This window comes from Onychostruthus taczanowskii, unplaced genomic scaffold, assembly GCF_017590055.1.
Source record: "Onychostruthus taczanowskii isolate IOZ18803 unplaced genomic scaffold, ASM1759005v1 scaffold34, whole genome shotgun sequence".
NCBI classification, from domain to species: domain Eukaryota; kingdom Metazoa; phylum Chordata; class Aves; order Passeriformes; family Passeridae; genus Onychostruthus; species Onychostruthus taczanowskii.
In genome coordinates this window covers 3,785,050-3,802,630 of record NW_024500794.1, presented here as the reverse complement: position 1 = coordinate 3,802,630, position 17,581 = coordinate 3,785,050, and the positions used below count along the sequence as shown (strand labels likewise).

Here is a 17,581-nt window from a genome sequence, read left to right as displayed (position 1 = left end):
CAGAGCTTTTTTATTTTTTTTTTTTTTTTTTTTTTTTGATGGCAAACAAAACTGCATAGTATGTCCTATTTCTTCCTGTTCCTAGATGTCACAGGTGAAGGAAGACACAAAGCAGTATTGCAGGAGAAAGTTGAAGCTATTTCCTTATTTCCTAATTAGAAGCACTCTTTGGGAACTTTGAGGCAATTTTAAGACACCTGTCTTACAAACCATCATTGTCATGGTAAACAAATCAGCATGAGAATGCTTGCTTGTCAGAATCAATGCAATCCCAGGACTGCACAAAGGAACCTTGGGCTCTGATTTTTCTTCCTTACTCTTCATCCATAGTTGAGAATAGAGATCATTTGTGGAAAAGCAGGAGTGTGTTAGGACTTGCTTATCCTCTCAGCTTGATTGCAGTAAGGACAAGGAGGATGAGAAAGCTGGGTAACCATTAAAAGCTTTGAAATGAGATTACTGAAAGGGAGGAAATAGCTCCAGAGAGCTTTGTCTAAAGTCTTCCTCATCACAGTGCATGTTATTCCTTTGAGGCTACTCAGATAAAGGCGCAGCTTTGGATACGGCATGGAAATAAAGCACTTCTTGAGATGAGCAGGGTACTTCAAGAACTGGTCTGCATCAATGGATAGAACACCCCATAATTTCTTCCTCTCAAACTGGGAGTTTATGGTCTAGGGAGATGTCCCCAGCAATCTGACTACTCCTGTCCTGGAATTACTCTTTGCTAATAATTCCATCTGGGATTTCATAAACTGGTTTCATTCAAGTTTGCTCTTCCCTCTAATTTCAAGTTCCCCAATTAGTTGAAAATACACTAAAATATGGAAAAGTCTTGCTGAAAAGTTTCTGGATAGATCCAATACTGATGCCCATGAAATGAATAAAAATGCAACATCAGGCTCAAACAAGGATACACCCGTGTCCAGCCATTTGCTGATACCTTTCACCTCTCCCTCATGTCAGAGTTTTTCCTACTAAGTGCTCAGTAGAGATCTCCAACAATTTCTGAACAAAGCTGCCCATTCTAACTGCTGGAAGCAGAAAAAGAAAGAGCTGTTCTCAACCCAGAAGACAAGAAGCCAGTCTTCAGTTTTAAAGCAAATCTTCTAGATGTAAATTGCTGCATAATTTAAGTTTATTGAACATCTAACACCAGGAAATGTGCAATTCATGAAATTTTCAGTGAAGATATATGAATGAGAGTTTCCGATACATTTTTAAAATGTGAAATTATCAAAGTTTTATGCACTGTCGACTTTGGCCACATACGGCAGAGTTAATTGAAAGCGCAGTCCTGGCTTTAAAGGTGTCCCCATGAAAGTGGCAATGTGTGTTTTATTGTCTCTTAGTCATTTGCAACTCAAAGGTGCCCAAATTTATGCATGAAAAAGTGTTTCTTCCAACTGCCAGCCTGCACTGCAAGACACTATTGAATGCAAGAATCCGAGTAGGTGCTTTATTTCTCGCATTCACATCACCGATCCTGTAGTTTCTGCAAATTAAATAATGTGTCTGGTTTCCAATATGCAACCCTTAAGTTCCAGATCAGACCCCATAAGAAATTTGCTTGGAGTGGATCAAAGATCCTGTGGTTGGAGTACCCTCAAGAAGAGGAACAAACAAGACAGGAACAAACTTCTGGGAATCAGCAGAAGGGTAAAAGTATTCTTTCACTCAGTAGGGCAGAACAATCTTTGATAAGAGGACACAGGTTACAACACTTCCCCACACAGACACGTCCCAGTTTAGGATTTCTCTAGTTGGAACAGGTACTGCCAAGGACAACCAAACTGAACAGCACATCCTTAACCTCCTAGAGAGAGACAGCATAAATCCAGGCTTGAAGCCTCTGCTCCACGAAATTGGATTAGAGACTCTACTTTGGGTCTACCTAAACCAGACAAATAGCCCTTACAGTTATTTTTTTTCTTCTTCCTTGTTTGTTTTGTTGTTGTTAGTTTCTTTGTGGTTTTTTTGTTGGGTTTTTGGGGGTTTTTTCACATAAAATACTCTGAAAAAGCAAAAAAATCATTGAAAAGGAATTAGGCAATCTTCTACCCCACAACAACAAGTAAGGCCACAGAGCAGAACTCAAACTCCAATGCAGAACTGATGGTTTTCTAAAAAACATTAGATCACACATTCTCAGTATAACCCTGGTGCAGGAGGTAGACATCATAAAAGTTGTTGGACTACTTGGTTTTACTACAAGTACATCTTTGGTCCCTTGTTCTGGTCATAAAGCTGCAGCAGTAGAAAACATGAAGTGGGATATGTGGTTAAAGTTTAATGCAGGGAGATGAAAGAAAAGAGCTATGTTTTCCCCTTCCTTGCAGCTGCAGTGAGCCAACATCAGGAATTAAAAGAAATGGACCACACTGACTGCAGAGCAGACACCATACTGTACATTTTACAAATGCGACAGAGCTGCCCACCTCCAAAACTGCCAAGGCAAATACACAGTGTCAGCTCTCCTTCTGTGGCCACCATCCCCAATATTGCTGCTGAGATACCTGCAAGGGCTGTGCTGCTGCTGCTGCTGCCACCTCTGCTCACAGAGCCTACAAGCCTTTCTCAGCCATCTGCTGTGACATGTAGGGGCTCTTCCACCACCTGCCTGCAGCAGAGCAAGGCAAGGAACAGAGATCTGGGACCAGGGCGTTTTTGGAAATGTGAACTTCTTCACCTGTGTCTGTGCGGCACGTGCAGACTTAGTTTGCTTGCCTACTGTCTAGCACTTAAGGCAAGCCCCACTGAATGGTGCAAGTCACAGAGCTCTAACACGTATGGTGGCTAAAAACACAACTGGAGAGAAAAATTAGACCTCTCCAAAGCAGGCCAGGGCTTGGGGATTAATGTGCTTTCTGAACTGTGGGACAGCCATGTTCCAGATCCTGCTGTATTTTGGAACAGAAATAGATTTCAATGTCTTATACTGTACTGGCTTAGAAGCAGTCTCCACTTCTTTCAAAAAGTCCATCCTAGCTACAATAAATTCTTCTTTGTAACAGTTTTCATAAAACAAACATATTTTCCCAAACAGTTTCTCTTTTTACTATTCATGTGATAATTTTTACAGCACCAGCTCTGGCTACTAACAGAAGTAGTGACTATATAGTATCAATCCACTTTTTTCACTTAGGTCAAATGTGAATGGCAGAAAAAAAAATTGAATTTGAGAAGAGTTCCCCTTCCTATGAACATTGCTATTAGGTAATGCTGCTGTTAGACATACATATAGGAATTTGAGAAAAGTGATGTCTGAGTGATTTTTGATTCTGCCTTTGAAGTGCTTGGGTTTTTCTTCAGAAGTTCAGCACAGCCAAACAACCACAAGTTTGCCACCAATTGTTCTCTTCCTTGTAAACACCTTAGGTCCAGAGTTGCAGTTCATGCAACCCAGAGAGGGGACCCAGAGCTCCATGCTGTACCCCCAGTTGCAGAAATGTGTTTCAAGGTCTCCTGCTACTGTGCCTTTGCCCCAGTAGCTAAAGGAGGCAGCAGCATCGCGCTCTGACTCAACCGCTGGGTGCAAAGCGACAAACGTTCTGCTGGGGTTAGAATGAGATTAGCAAAATCCTACGGAACAATAATTCAAAGGTGCTGTAACAAATCAATTTCCTGTGTGCAAAAAACACAATTACTACACCAATTATCTTGCTCTCACCACATCCTTCTCTCTGCAGTGAGCCAGGGCTGAGAAACCTCATCCTTTGGGCTGCAAGCATACAGTCCCTCCTCTTAGGTGATGCTGCAAATGGTAGGAGCAGCAGTTCTCCACTCCCCTTGATGAGTTGTGCCGCTAGAGGGCACAGAGATTGCCAAAATAATACAGGGGAAACAATAGGTCCATTGGTCTTTGAACCTGTATTCCAAGTTCTCCAACTCCACGAGCAACCACACTACCATTCCAGAGCAATTCATATCTGCCAACGCAGATTATCACCTCTAGTGTTTCTAATCTTTTCCACTTCATCATCTTTTAGTTAATTTCTCACATCTCCCAGTTTTTCCATTGTGGCACAAACACAGAACCTCTATCTAATGCAAAGGTGGGGGTAAGGGGGGATTTTTTTATTCTTTCCAGGGTTGGCATATTTTTCAAAGAGGAGATTCCAACATCAAAAATCAACATGTTCAGCACAAACAACCCAGTCTACAATGTTTCTTTTCTCTGGCTCAGAGCCAGAGCCCAACTGCACTCCCACTGCACCACATCTGAGGTGATGAGCTCCTGCACCTTGCTGAGGTGCATGTGCTAAGGATGTCATTACTAGCAGCCACCTTGAACATAACAAGGCTAGTCAAAAAGTCCAAGCTGAGTAGCATCAATTTCCACCCAGAGTCAGCAGTCTCCATGTTTTGTTCCCTGGCACTGCTGAGCTGCTAAGGCCCTCAAACAGGCCTTGCACTGACTGGGAAAGATCCAGCAACACTGAACGGCCTGGACTGCATGCAGTGCAAGATGGTGCTCCTTGCTTCCAGCCTAGGAAACAGATTGCAATTTGCATAGTGCTGTACCTGAGCTAATAAACGATGATGAACTCTCTCTGGGTCTGCATCCATGGCACAAAAAATCTTCAGTCTGGATAATTCCCATTATGTATCCTGGCTCTTTCATTCAAGCTGCAATACCTTTTACCTCTGGAAGTCCATGGTGCCAGCAAGCATCCACTACAGAACTTGCTCTCATTTCTGTCTGCTCCCATTCCCATTAAACCAAGCATCCAACACCACCAATCTCACTATCACTCTTCAGTTCTTGTTGTAGGTGAGATAAGAGCAAACCAGCAGGGCAATCCCCACGTGCTGCTGATCAGCTCGGCAGGTTCCTGGCATCGTGTTCTGCTGCTGCCTCCCTCACTGGCCCAACTCCCTCCAGCTCACAGATGGCCCTGGGAGGGCTCAGCTCTTGTGACATGCCAGGAATGCTATGAGCTCAACCACAGCAGCTTCTGAGCCTGAAGGGAGCAGTCCAGTTACCCATTTTGAGAACATGCAAGGTAAAGGAAGAGCAGAGCCTCTATGTACCACGCGTGTCAACGGAGAACCTGTCAAAGCCTAACACAACCCACAGGACAGAGTTACAGACACTGGGTTTTCACCTTATTGGGCTGCCTTTTCCCACGTATCAGACAAATCTGAATGAACATTCCACTAAAAGAAAGAGAAAAAAGGTCTTTGAGTTAAGCAGCTGATACAATCAGGATTTCAATTGTTAATATAGAATACTTCCTCATATGTCTTGCACCAGTATTTGCATCACAGCACAAATAATACAAGGCAAGAAAGAAAAAGACTTTAAAGAATATGGCTCTTTATCAGACTGGAAGTATTAACTGTGATTCAGAAATTAATGACAGCATAAAAATCTATTAAGGTATCTAGACTGTCTCTCAAGGGACCTTTTCATGCTTGTAGTGCATGGATTATTCTCCAGGGCTCTGCCCAGCCAAACTTCAGATGTCCCAAACGACAGCAATTCCACCATGATCCTTAACAAAGCTATATCACCATCTAATCTCTTTCTTCCATTAACTATTTTTCCTCTCCTGCCAATTTTTTCTTTCCTCCTCCAAATTTTCTATCATGAGACAATCTTTTAGCTCTGAGTCCACACTAGACAATTCTTCATGCCTTCCCAGTATGCCTACATCATTAGCATAGCTCCTCTTTAGTCATTTAGCCAAAACAGCTATATATTTAGCTCTCACAAGCATTCTTCATAAGTCAGTCCCTCCAGCCCCTTAATCATTCTCCTTGCAATCCTCTGAATTCCCTCTAATTTTGTTTACATCTTTCTGGAATTGAAGTGCCCGGAACCAAGTGCTGTAAACAACAACAGCTTGTTATCTGGCTAGACTGCAATTCTGGTGCTCACAGCACAGGCCCTGCACATGCCATGCACACACAGACATGCACGCCTCTTCCTCTGGTTCAGACACAGCACCGCTACAGGACACGAGTCTGCTCACGGGACATTCCCTCCTCCACAGAGACACCAGCTGGGTCTCTTTCAAGGAAATCCAGTTCCAAGAAAGGTGAGGGCAGATCTTCAGTCCAGCACTTTCAGCTGCCTGCAGGCTCAGGACAGACACCAGCTATTGGCTGCACTCAGGTAACATTTTCAAGTTTTTGATAACATCTATAAAGGTCACAATTTTCAGAACTTTTTTGTTTTAGATGACAGTTGAGACTGATGCAGTCTTGTGACAGAAGACAACACATAACAGGAAAGCCTTTAAGCACTTGTGCCTTAATCTGTTCTTGAAACTCAAGTTGGAATTTTTTGCAACAAAACACCTTTTTATTCTTTATTAGAAAAATGCCATTTTGGTGAAGCAGAAATGTTGCACAAAGATCTTTGTTTTGCTTCAACAAAGTTCTGGAGAACTTCAGAAGGAGTTCAGAAAGAAACCTGTCAAGGTTCCTGCCAGTTCTCAAGATATCTGAATCACAGAATATTGTGAGTTGGAAAGGACCCACAAGGACCATTGAGTGCAACTAAAGTGAATGGTTCACATGGGCATCAAACCCAAAACCTTGACATTATTATCACCAAGGCACCAAGGAAAGGTGGCAGTTTCACAAGAAGGTTTCTTCTAGATCAAGGTTACTCTAAGATCCTCCCTGTAACAATTTCAAAACCTCTTCTCACTTAGCATCCCCAGGTCTAAAAGAATTTCAGAGCTGTTACCCCTGCGTGTAGAAAGAGAGCAAAGCCTTGAAGTCTTCTGCCTCCCCAGTGTGTTTCACATGGCTGTTCCTCCTTCACAGCAGCTACAACAAAGCTTCAGCATCCAGGAGAGCTTGGGGGGTTTGTTTCAATTTTTGTGGTGATTTGGGTCACTTTGGTCAGCAGGAAGAAGAAGAGAAAGAGACCAAAAAATCTTGGTGATGAGCAGATCCTACGTGCAGGGGTCTTGTGAGGTTCCTTGAAGCCCAAAGAAAAGGCTGCTGCTACAAATATTTACATTGGGATAGACAGAGCAAGGCCAGCCAGAATGGCCTTTGCTTTCTTTCCTCTATGCACACAGCAGGCCAAAGGAGAAGGAAGACTGCACTGCTGACTGTAGCTCTAGGTCCCTCTGGGGCAATGCCACAGCTCATTTACCTCATGCTGCAGCTGGACTTTTTTTTTTTTTTTTTTATCAACATCCCAATCTGTTGCAGCCCTGTGGCTGCTGGATAGTACAGAAACCAGTCACCAGTAGGCACTTAGGATACATAAAATTAGAGGAGAGCTTACACACCCTCACTTTAGCTCCCACTGATTCCTGCTCTTACATCACTTGAGCTAGCATGATTTTTTTTTCCTTTGAATCACCAAGAAATTACTGTTTGTAAAAGCCCAACATCGATACAGCACGACTCTTCCAGACAAATAGTTTCCTCTCCAGGAGATCCAGAAGTGCAGAACATCTAACGAGGACATGCCCAGGCAGGTCTATCCTGCTCAGCTACCCAAACTGAGACTGGACAGAACACAGCCACGCTGGACAGAGCCCATGCTGTTGAGGAAGTTAAACCAGCAAGGCTGTGTTAGTGAAGGTAAGAGCCAGAGTACAAAGTTGCTGATTGTACTGCTTCAGGCTGCATCCAGCTCATAAAATAGCATAGCTACACAAGGAAGGTGGGTTCAGTCAGGTTGTACTATTTTTGAACATGTTGGTCTAAATAAAAAACAATGCAACTTGTGCATGTAAGAAAGCCTCCTTTTATCCTCTTCCTTCTATTCCCAAAAACTCTCCATGAAAGTGTAGGAGTGCAACATGTCCTAGCCACTCTCTAGGCTGTATTTCCTGCCCAGGTGACTGAAGCATGACTGAGTTGCCACTTTACACTGAGGCTATCACAGAAAGATGGGGAGGGGTAGCCAAGCCACAGAAACAATTCTGTTTCACTGCAACAATCTCTGCTCTGTCAAGATAGGATGCAAATGCACTATGAATAATGGTGACTCCAAAGGCACACATAGCTACACAGACATTCCTATCAGCAATCAGGCTGCATTCACCTGCTGCACTAACATTCATGACAAGTCCCTTGCACAAAATACAAATCTGGACCAGATTTGTTAACATTTCTCAAGCATCTTTACCACACAACTTGTGCATTTTCTGTCACATGCACACACTCAAATGCATGTGCATACATATATATATATACATATACAAAATATTCTGTTCCATACCCATACATGCACCTTCCCAAAAATCAAGTAAGAGCTATTCAAAGGCCATACCTTTAAGCACAGATCATGTATACAGGCACAAATAAAACTGGACATTTCGATCCCATTGTACAAAGTACCTTTACAAGGCAAAGAGTAAATACTTCATTATATGAAGGTGTACCAGCATGAGAAAAGTCTAAATGCATTTACACATCAAAAATTCCATGGATGCCCCTTTAAATAACCCCTCCTTCCTGCAGGCAAAACCTACCAGCAAATCCCTCCTTTTTCAAACACTCAAGTACAGGGGGAAGTCAGCTAACAGTGCACTGGCTGCAGGGCTCATGATCTGAGAGAGACTTGTTCCCTTGGTGGAACTTTGGGTCAGCTGCTGAGGGTCAAGAACAGCCAGGTTCCAAGCAGGTGCAGCAACCAGAGTGCATGCAGAAGAATATTAATAGTTACTGTCCTAGCAGGTTGCAAGGATTAATTGGTTCTGGACTGCAACTCCCCATCAATGTAAGTGCTTAGGGGCAGAGGGGAGGGAGCTGTGATTACACACTTACATTGCATACTCATATGCTATTGATTTCCCAATTGGAAAGGCCCACAGCCTTTAGTTTGTCTCTTTGCTTGCTCCCTTCCTCATGCCAGTGCTCATGACCTGCCTGCCACCTCTTCCCCCTCCCAGCAGCACAATCACCATCACCAGAAAAAGGAGGGGGACACCCTTTTTGTGGGAGAGCTCTGCCAAACCAGAAAGAAATGCAGAAACCCACATCCACGAGGTCACACAGAGGCAAACTCTAGAGTAGGGAACAAATTTCAAGAACTGAGTTTCCTTTGGATGCTTTATATAACCTAGGGGGGGGGTCCACAGCTGTGATAACACTCACCTTTGCTTTAAGCCAAAGCCCCTCCTCTGAAGCCTGCCTTCTCATGCTATCTTTTTTTTTTCTTATAAAACAAACCAACCCTTCAAAAAAAAACAAAACAAAACAAAACAAAACAAACCCAACAACTAAACCACATCACACTAACCTGCCTTAATTGGATACGTATACTCTTGCATTGTCTCCAAAACCATCTCCTCTCAGAGGTACCATTCAAAGTCCAGTACCTTTACAGCTGACAACCACTGAAAAATCCTATTTCAGTGTTTGGGGGTGACCAATAAGCATGGCTAGTGTAGAGGGCCCTTTACCCTCAGCATGTAATTTTGCAGAATTTCTTCCCCAGGAACATTATAAAGCAGATATGGCCAGCAAGACTTCACTGTGAGACAGAATACTCCTTTGACTCAGAAAAATTAGGGTAACAGCCCTTGTAGTTCTTTTCCTTTTCCTTCCTTGCAGATGAGCAGGGCAATGCTGCCACATAGGCAGGCAACCTACTGGAGGGCTGCCTCACAAGGGAATGCCTCAGCTTCCAGGAAATTCAGCATCAGCCAAAGCACCACAGTGCAACAGCATAGCACAGAATGGGCTGGGTTTCTTTTTCCTATGCTTATTTCTGTAAGAATCTTGTACTCCGAGCACTTTTTTCCCCTTCCATGCTGATGTGTGCCCTTCACTGACACCAGGAGACAGCTGTGTCTCACATACTCATCTACATGTGCCCTTAGCTCCCTCTCAGAGTGGGACAGGATGGTCTGTGCTGTGCTTGATATTTCTGGTTTTATCATGGATGCATTGACAGCAGGAAGAGTACATCAGTTGCCAAAATAATTGCTCATTTAGTATGAGCAGCAAATGAAACTGTTATGCACCTTTTTAAGGAAAAGGGATTACCAAAGAAACAAAGGTTTATGCTTCCTATAGGGACCACATACAGCAAAATTCTGCATCCTTCCAGCAGCACCCTGTGCACAAAGGAGATGATATTTGGCAAAACACGTCCTCGTGTTCAAAGGCACACATGAAAGATTTTCCCCAGACTCCTCCAGGATATCTTTGTCTGGTACCATTACAGACTTCACTCAGATCATTCAGTCCTTTAACAACCTCTGTCAGACAACACCCACCTCAGCTGATCCTCTTCCACAGAAAAACCCATCAGGTGCTCTGATGTGCCCAGAGAAAAAGGACATCCCTTGCTCTCATTCTTCATCAGCTTTTGCCACCTGTCCTCTCTGTGCAGCACACAGGCAAGCAAGCAGTGCTGCAGCTCCTCATCACCAGCCCAGCCCCACCAGGCAACTGCACACAACACCCAGCTGCTGCTGCCGTGGGACCTGGGCAGGACCATCCCCTGTCTAACCCAGCCCTAAGCAATTCAGCCTTGCACAGGGTAAATCTGCTGGGGGAAGGGTCCAGGTCCCCCAGCAAGGCAAGGACCTTGGCTCCCTCAAGGCGTACAGGAGGCACAGTCAGCACACAGAAAGGGTGTGCTCTCTCCTAGAGCACTGGCTCTGCCAGCAGCCCAGGATGACAGCAGCTGTATTCCTCACCCTGACTGGAAGGAGCTCTATTGCTAGTGGAAGAAAAAAGTGAAAAGAGTAACTATAAAAGAGCACATCTCCTCCTCAGACCATTAGTGTACACATAAGTGTGCTCCAAGGCTGAAAAGGAGTGCCCAAAAACATTGGGAACTGGGTTCTTTGTTACGGAACTAGTAAAACTCTTGTGTGAGAAAAGATATCTGAGAATGAAAGATTAAGCAAATTTTTACTTATCATAACAAAGCTCTCTGAGCAGGTAGCTGAGTGCAGAGATTCATAACAGCTAGAGGAAATGGGTTCTTACTTGTATAATTATTGATTATTATGGTCAGCAATCACTGGATAGAACTAGAAGATACACTTGGGATATCTTTTTCAATGCTCCCTGTTTGCAGATAAAAAGCCTTCTCTACTTCTTCCCTGTCCTAAGCCTAGAAGAAAAGTATATTGTTTCATGTATTAAACCTCTTCATCATTTAAGGGAATGCAAGGCAGCTGAGTGAGTTGTCTCCTCATCAACACAGCCCAGCCTGTAAGCACTTCCCTTGCCTTACTCAAGAAGGGAGAACTGGAAACAGATAGGAAGAAAAGTATATTCAGGAGAGCAGGAAAAGTCTTTTATTTCCTCTCCAGCTGGCATTATCTAAATGTTATCCAAGTGCATCACCATCGCCCCGTGCTGTTCCCCATACACCAGAGTGTCTCCACTTGCACTCACGTTGCTGCTCCTCCCTCCCTTCTCCCCATCCATTACACATTATCAGCACAGGAGCACTCGGGTGCCTGCTTCCATCCGTACAGATTGCACGTACCTCACGCATTAACAAACACATCATTTTTCACACCCGCATTGCCCAGTAATGTTACAAAACATGAGACTTTACAGATAATATTTGTGCTGTGTACCAAGCTAAAGCAGCCTATGCCACTTACCCGACTGTTTCTGTGATTTCTTTCATCAGACTCATTCCTCATTTAACACCCTGGAGCAGCTCAAGAAATACATTATAAATAAATGTTGCCAGGACTTTACAGGTCAGTTCAGCATATCCTTTCCTAAACCATCCACTCCACTAAACTGTCTGTGGTGGTATCTCACTTTTTTTTTTCTTTTTTTTTTTTTTAACCACAAATTCTTATACAATTAACCAATTAGGTGAGGTTGTCAGGGAGGTTCATTGAAACAAGCTGGGATTTTGCAAATTGCTGATTTGAAACAGCTGCTATTTTTCAACAGCGAGAATTTGTTTAGAAGAATTTTCAACTTAAAGCGATGCTGAAGGAAATGTATAATTTGTCAAGGCATTCATTTTTTAAAATAAAATGCTCAGGATGAGGAAATAAAAATTAATTTTCATTCTGACAGCTAAGTAAGAGTAATAGTAAGTGAAAGTGCAAACATCAACACAAAATTCTTCTAAATTATTTAAATGCAATTTTGTATAGATGCTAATTGTTTGCTCCTCCACCCCATACTCATGCACCCATTTTTGACTTGGGGATAAAAAAAAAAAGGAAGAGAAAAATTCAGCTTTACAATCCATTTCAACAATCTGATACCTCTCAAATGCTTTGGGGCACATTGTGCTAAGAAACAAATCCATTCGAGGGAAGAGCTGCAGCGTGCCACCAGAAAATCCTAGAAAATCCCACCCGGCAGCAGTGCTGGGGTGTGTAGGTACTTTTATTCCTCCAGCCCCCACAGGGCAGGGAGGCCAGCGCACCATGCAGGAGGAACAACCATCCCGCCTCCGAGCCACCTGCCTGCCAAGGAGGACTGGAAGTGCAGCGGCAGAGAAATGCGAGAATCCTGATCCACCAAAATGAGGAAACATAGTGATCGGGGGGAAACGGGAAAAAAAAAAAAAAAAAAAAATTAAAAAAACACCGCAGGGGGGAAGGAGCAAAGGCTGGCGCTGTGCCCAAGGCCCTGAGGCCGGCAGGCCGGGCACAGGCAGCGCTTTGCATCCTGCCTGGCAGAGCGCTGGCCGCTTGGCACGGCGGAGCCGCCGCGCTGCTGCCAGGCTCAGCTGCGCTTCCTCCCCGCGCCCCCAGCGCTGCCATTCAGCCCGGCTCGGCCCGGCCCGGCCGTGCCAGCAGCGCTGCCCTTCTCCCCCGCGCCTGGTGGCTTTGGGAGAGCGGAGAAAGGCAAGGAGATGCTTTTGCGGTCACCGGTACACCCCCAAGTGGACAGCGAGGAAAAGGGGAGAGAGGGCATGGACAAGTTTTGGGTGGCTCGCAGGGGTGTAGGCTCAGCTGTCTGGCTCTGGAGGGATGTGCTCACGAAGGTCTTGGCAGGGCTCTGACCGGGGGTCACTGCCTGTCAAAGCCAATACTGCTGCTTCCTGGGGTAAGAGCTCCACAGAGCTGTGCTCAGCAGGGTTAGAGAAGCGTTCAAGGCTCGTTACCACAGCTTTCAGTGAAAAACAATTAAATTGAAATAAATATTGTGGGGGGTTGTGTTGGTTTGTTGGGTCTTTTTAAGGGCACAATATTTTCCCACCCCTTTTTTAACTCCATCAAATATCTTCAGGCTTGTTTCCGGCAGTGCCCTACTCCTCCCCATGCAGCCCCAGTATTCCTGCCTCCCCATTCTCTCACTCTTCACATAGTAGAAGGGAAATTACTGCTGGCTATGAAACCAGATCCAGCAGTGCTCTGGTTTATATCATGCCAGAAGTTTGGGAACAGTCAAAAAAGCAGCTCCAGGTTTGCAAACACTCATACAACACCACAGCATCCTATCTCATCGCAAAACCTAGGGAGGGCAGCTGTGTTGCCTTTGCCTTTTTAGAGGGTATATGATAATACAGACCTCAAAAGACCTTTCCTGAAGCCTTCGAAATGTGGCTGATACTACAGTGGCAATACTAACTCACTAAAATAGAAGGTAAAAGCCTGTCCATGCCCGTAGCCTGGCGTATGCTCCAGCTATAAGGATGGACTAAAACAGCTCCTGGCTGTGCTGGCATCAGGATGCTGTGGTCACAACTCAGGGAAGGCTTGTGACTTGAAAACACTGTGGAGCAAGCGCCGTGGTCTACAGTCTAGGAAGTGTGCATCAGAAAAGCAAAGCTCAGAATCAACGCGACTTGCCAATGTCCATCTGTCTTGACAGTTCTCTGTCTGAACCTCCAGAGCAGGGCAAAGTTCACACCAAGCTACACAACTTCATTGTTGACATTATCTACTTGTGCTACACAGGTATTGGTTCTCCTATTACCCCATGTACAACCTATGTGCTGGGAAAAATTCTCCTTGCCTGTCAGAAATAGCCACTTCACAGCAAGGAGGGAAGTCAGCTGGAAGGTGCTGGTGTTGGATTCACAGTCCAGACTTCAGAGAATGTAAATTGAGAGAAAATATGTGACAGTGAAAAGCATGTGTACGAGGCCCAGAAATGGGAGAAGTGAGATTGTATGAAAAGGAGCACTCAGCAAATGTGAGAAGGTGGCAAAAAATGAAGGATTCCATAGTGAGGGCTTGCAGGAGTGACAGGTGTGAGGCTGCAATAGAAAGCGTGTGTGTGACAGGGAGCCTGTCTGTACGGGAATTTGCTTAGTAGACACAAAATAGAAGAGAACAGTACATGCAAGACTGTGTGTAAAAGTAGGAGCTAAGGGGAAGTGAGGAAGCTGTGACTGGCATATCTCCATGCACGGCACTCCTGCACTAATATGTACAGGAGTGAGAAAAAAGCTCCATGAAAAAAGCCGTGTGTGAGCGAGATACCCTCTAAGGGTGCAGCTCACTGCAAATGCAAGACTGTCAGGCACAGAGTAGGCCAGATAGAGTACATCAATATTCTTTAGTTATATTTTCATCTATATGTGTGTATGTATGTGTGCACACAGGTTTACAAGGCTAGTGCAGCAGGACAGGCAAGGGATTTTAATATGCAAGCAACCTCGAACACTAGTGTTCAGGATGGAGGCTTGAAGGAGGGAGGGGGGGAAAGGGGAAGGAAGAACGTGAGCACAAGAGAAGCAGACTCTCCAGGAATTGCATGTGCTAGAACTGTATGTGTCAGAGTGAGTTTATTCATCTTCCATGCTATATCCCTGAGAGTGAGTGTGTGTGTGTGTGTGTGTGTGTTCAGGAAGGATCACTGATGTGTGTGAGTGACTGTGGATCATGCACAAGCTGCAGTTTTGAAGGCTATGATTATATGTACATGTGTGACATGTATTAATACATACAGCATGGAATGCATTAACCCTTAACTCCTGTTTACAGAAAGCATCTCAACACCAGCTAGCATGCCTGCCATCACTTCAAACTAAATTCCATACTCACACTTGGCTCTTAAAGCAAGAAACCCAGCTGGCAATTCTCCACTGAACAAAACCCTATACCCAACAAATTTTCATCTCCTGTCTTTCCTCCATCACTCTCTCTCTCTCTTTTTTTTTTTTTTTTCCCTCCTGGTATAGAGATCCATCACTCTCTCTCTCTTTTTTTTTTTTTTCCTCCTGGTATAGAGGGGAAGGACATAGTATTTTCGCAGACAGACCAGAGGCATAGAGATTTCTCTAACCTCCCCCTCTGGACAAAACCAAAATAAATTAAAAAATTAAAAACCCAAAAAACAAACCAACCAACCAAACAAAAAAAAATAAAAACCCAAAAGAAACTTAACACTTATCTCCTCAGGAAGGTAAAGAATCGAGGAGAATCAGTACTTGTGACCCAAAGTGGTGAGAAACAGCAGCTGTGGATGGAGGGGATACCCACCTTCACCCACCACTCTTTCCCACTGCAAATCTTAACTGTACTCCCCCCCACAACTCCCCCTCTGAAAAAGCATAAATACAGCAGCAAAGTCAGTCACATGCAGTGTCCTCTAACCATAGGATTCACCAGCAGCAATCTCTCCTTGGCTTATTTCCTGAGGCAAGTGGGGGGAAGGTTTGGAGGGGAAAAGGGGGGGGGAGAGGAAGCTCCAGCTTCCAGCTCCATGTTTCAGGCCATCCTCAGTCCATCAGCCTCAATTAAAGCAGAAGGGTTTGAGGAGGTTGCGAGAAAGAACTCACCACATACCTTGCAAGGAGAAGAGGGACAGGAAGAATCCCAGCACCCAGATACTGTGCAGCCAGTAGGTCCTCATGCTTCTCTCTCACTTGCTCCGCTTCCTCTGCCTTTTTCTCCGTCTCTTCGCTTCTGTCTCTCTCTCTCTCAATTTATCTTTTTTTTTTTTTTTCCTCCCTCTTCGCTCCTCTCAAAGAAAATGGGATTCGTGTCTCCCTTCAGTCCCTCTGGGCTCTGCTTTGCCAGCTCTGACAATCCAGTCGCAGCGCGAGCTGACCCGCGGTGGCCAGATTCCCAAATAACCTCTCACTCTCCCCTTCAAGTGCTGGAGAAAGGGGGGGCCAGGTTGGATGCTCCACCGTAGCCTGGGCTGGCTGTAAACACAGAGAATCTCTCTGTCTCTCTCCTGCAGCTCCAACTAAATGCGACTGTACTTAAACAAGCAATGCCTTATAGGACAGCGCTCAGAGCAGAACAGATCCCACCTCTGCCACCTAGTGTTGCAAGCCAGCTCATTTATTTCATTTTTATATATATAAATATATATACATTATGCTATAGAAATATGGTTCCCTCATTCCTCTACAAATGTATCTCTTGGATCACAGTCTATGAGCCATTCCGGGCTCAAGAGTCCCTGAGGTTCCAGCTCCAGTGCGCACGGGGAGGATATTCAGCGAAGGAATATTCCTCATCGCCACAGCAAGAGGCACAGCAGGGCAGGTTTGGTTTCTCAGCAGAGTTCTGCTTGACAAATTCTGAAGCAAGGGTCTCTCTGATGCTGGTGTCACTGCCGGGCAGTACACAGGGGCCAGAGGGAGATTCAGACGCACCAACTGTAATTACAGAGCTGCCAAGTCCTCCAGGAAAAAATAGCAAGCATCGGACTGCATTAATCTTCACTGGATCTCCTGTGACTTCTATGCAATTTCAGGGGGACCAGAAAGAATCCTTCTCTAATGGAAATCCAGCTTGAAAGGCAACCATTTACTCACACAAGGCTTCCTCCACTACCCTTTCTTCAAATACAGGTTCCTCCTGCCATATGTAGCACAAACTTTTTTTTCTCAAGGAGTAATTGATTTGTGTAGCTCTATTTCCCCCTAAAATCATTGCCTCCAGTTAGAGGAACACCAGTAATGAAGTCCTGCTTAACATTCAGGGCTTTTTATCACTCACTCTCCAGGTATTTCACAAAGGGTGTCCTTTCACAGCTGGGGATGTGGAGGCAGTGTGAGTGCACAACTTCTGAGGTCAATCCCTGGGACACAGTGTGACAGCCCAGCTGGACTGCCCAGGCAGCCCTGTGCCCTCTCTTCAGGCCACATTGTGCACTTCATTGTGGTCACCACACAGCCTATGAGGATGCCAACACTAAAGGATGCTAATTTTCAATTTACACATTGAGGGTGTGGGTGAGCAAGGGTGAGTGTCCACATGTAGGAAAGGTCTGTAGGATTCTTGTCACTAGATGAGAAGTGATGCCGTTCCAGAAGTGTTTCTTACTGGGCTGCTGTAGAGCAAATTGTTCTGTGAACAGAGTACACCAAGCCTGCCTCCTGGGTTCCTGTCTGCTGTCTCAAAAATTCCCCTGCTCTAATAAAAGCCAGAACCCATCGTATCCCCTGTGACATCTCCTGTAGGAAGAAGAAATCCATGCTATGGCTAGTCTTGCTTCCTAGTGGACCAAAATGAAAGACAAAATGCAAGACACCACTTGCCTTAGTCTGGTTGGCTACTGCCATATACCACCTACATAATTCTTGGGTTTTTCCACTATGGAGGGATTGGAGCATTACCTAATCACCAGTTTTTAAGAGACATACAGGAATAAGTTACTTTTTAGCCTTCCGCCCTCTTTTAAATGTGGTTGAAATTGGTTGCACTGAAAAGTTATTCGGAGGAAGAACATATGGACAAACAGATACACATGT

At 44.7% G+C, this 17,581-nt stretch overlaps 1 protein-coding gene across 1 annotated transcript in view; it reads right to left on the bottom strand.

Moving 5' to 3' along the window:
- LOC121339259 (limbic system associated membrane protein) overlaps positions 1–16,067 on the bottom strand; it is a 982,855-nt gene extending 966,788 nt beyond the window's left edge. The window contains exon 1 of the mRNA XM_041410922.1: positions 15,660–16,067. Coding sequence (XP_041266856.1) covers positions 15,660–15,726 — 67 coding nt within the window. The 5' untranslated portion in view covers positions 15,727–16,067. The remainder of the gene's footprint in view (positions 1–15,659) is intronic.
- Between the last annotated feature and the right edge of the window lie 1,514 nt (positions 16,068–17,581).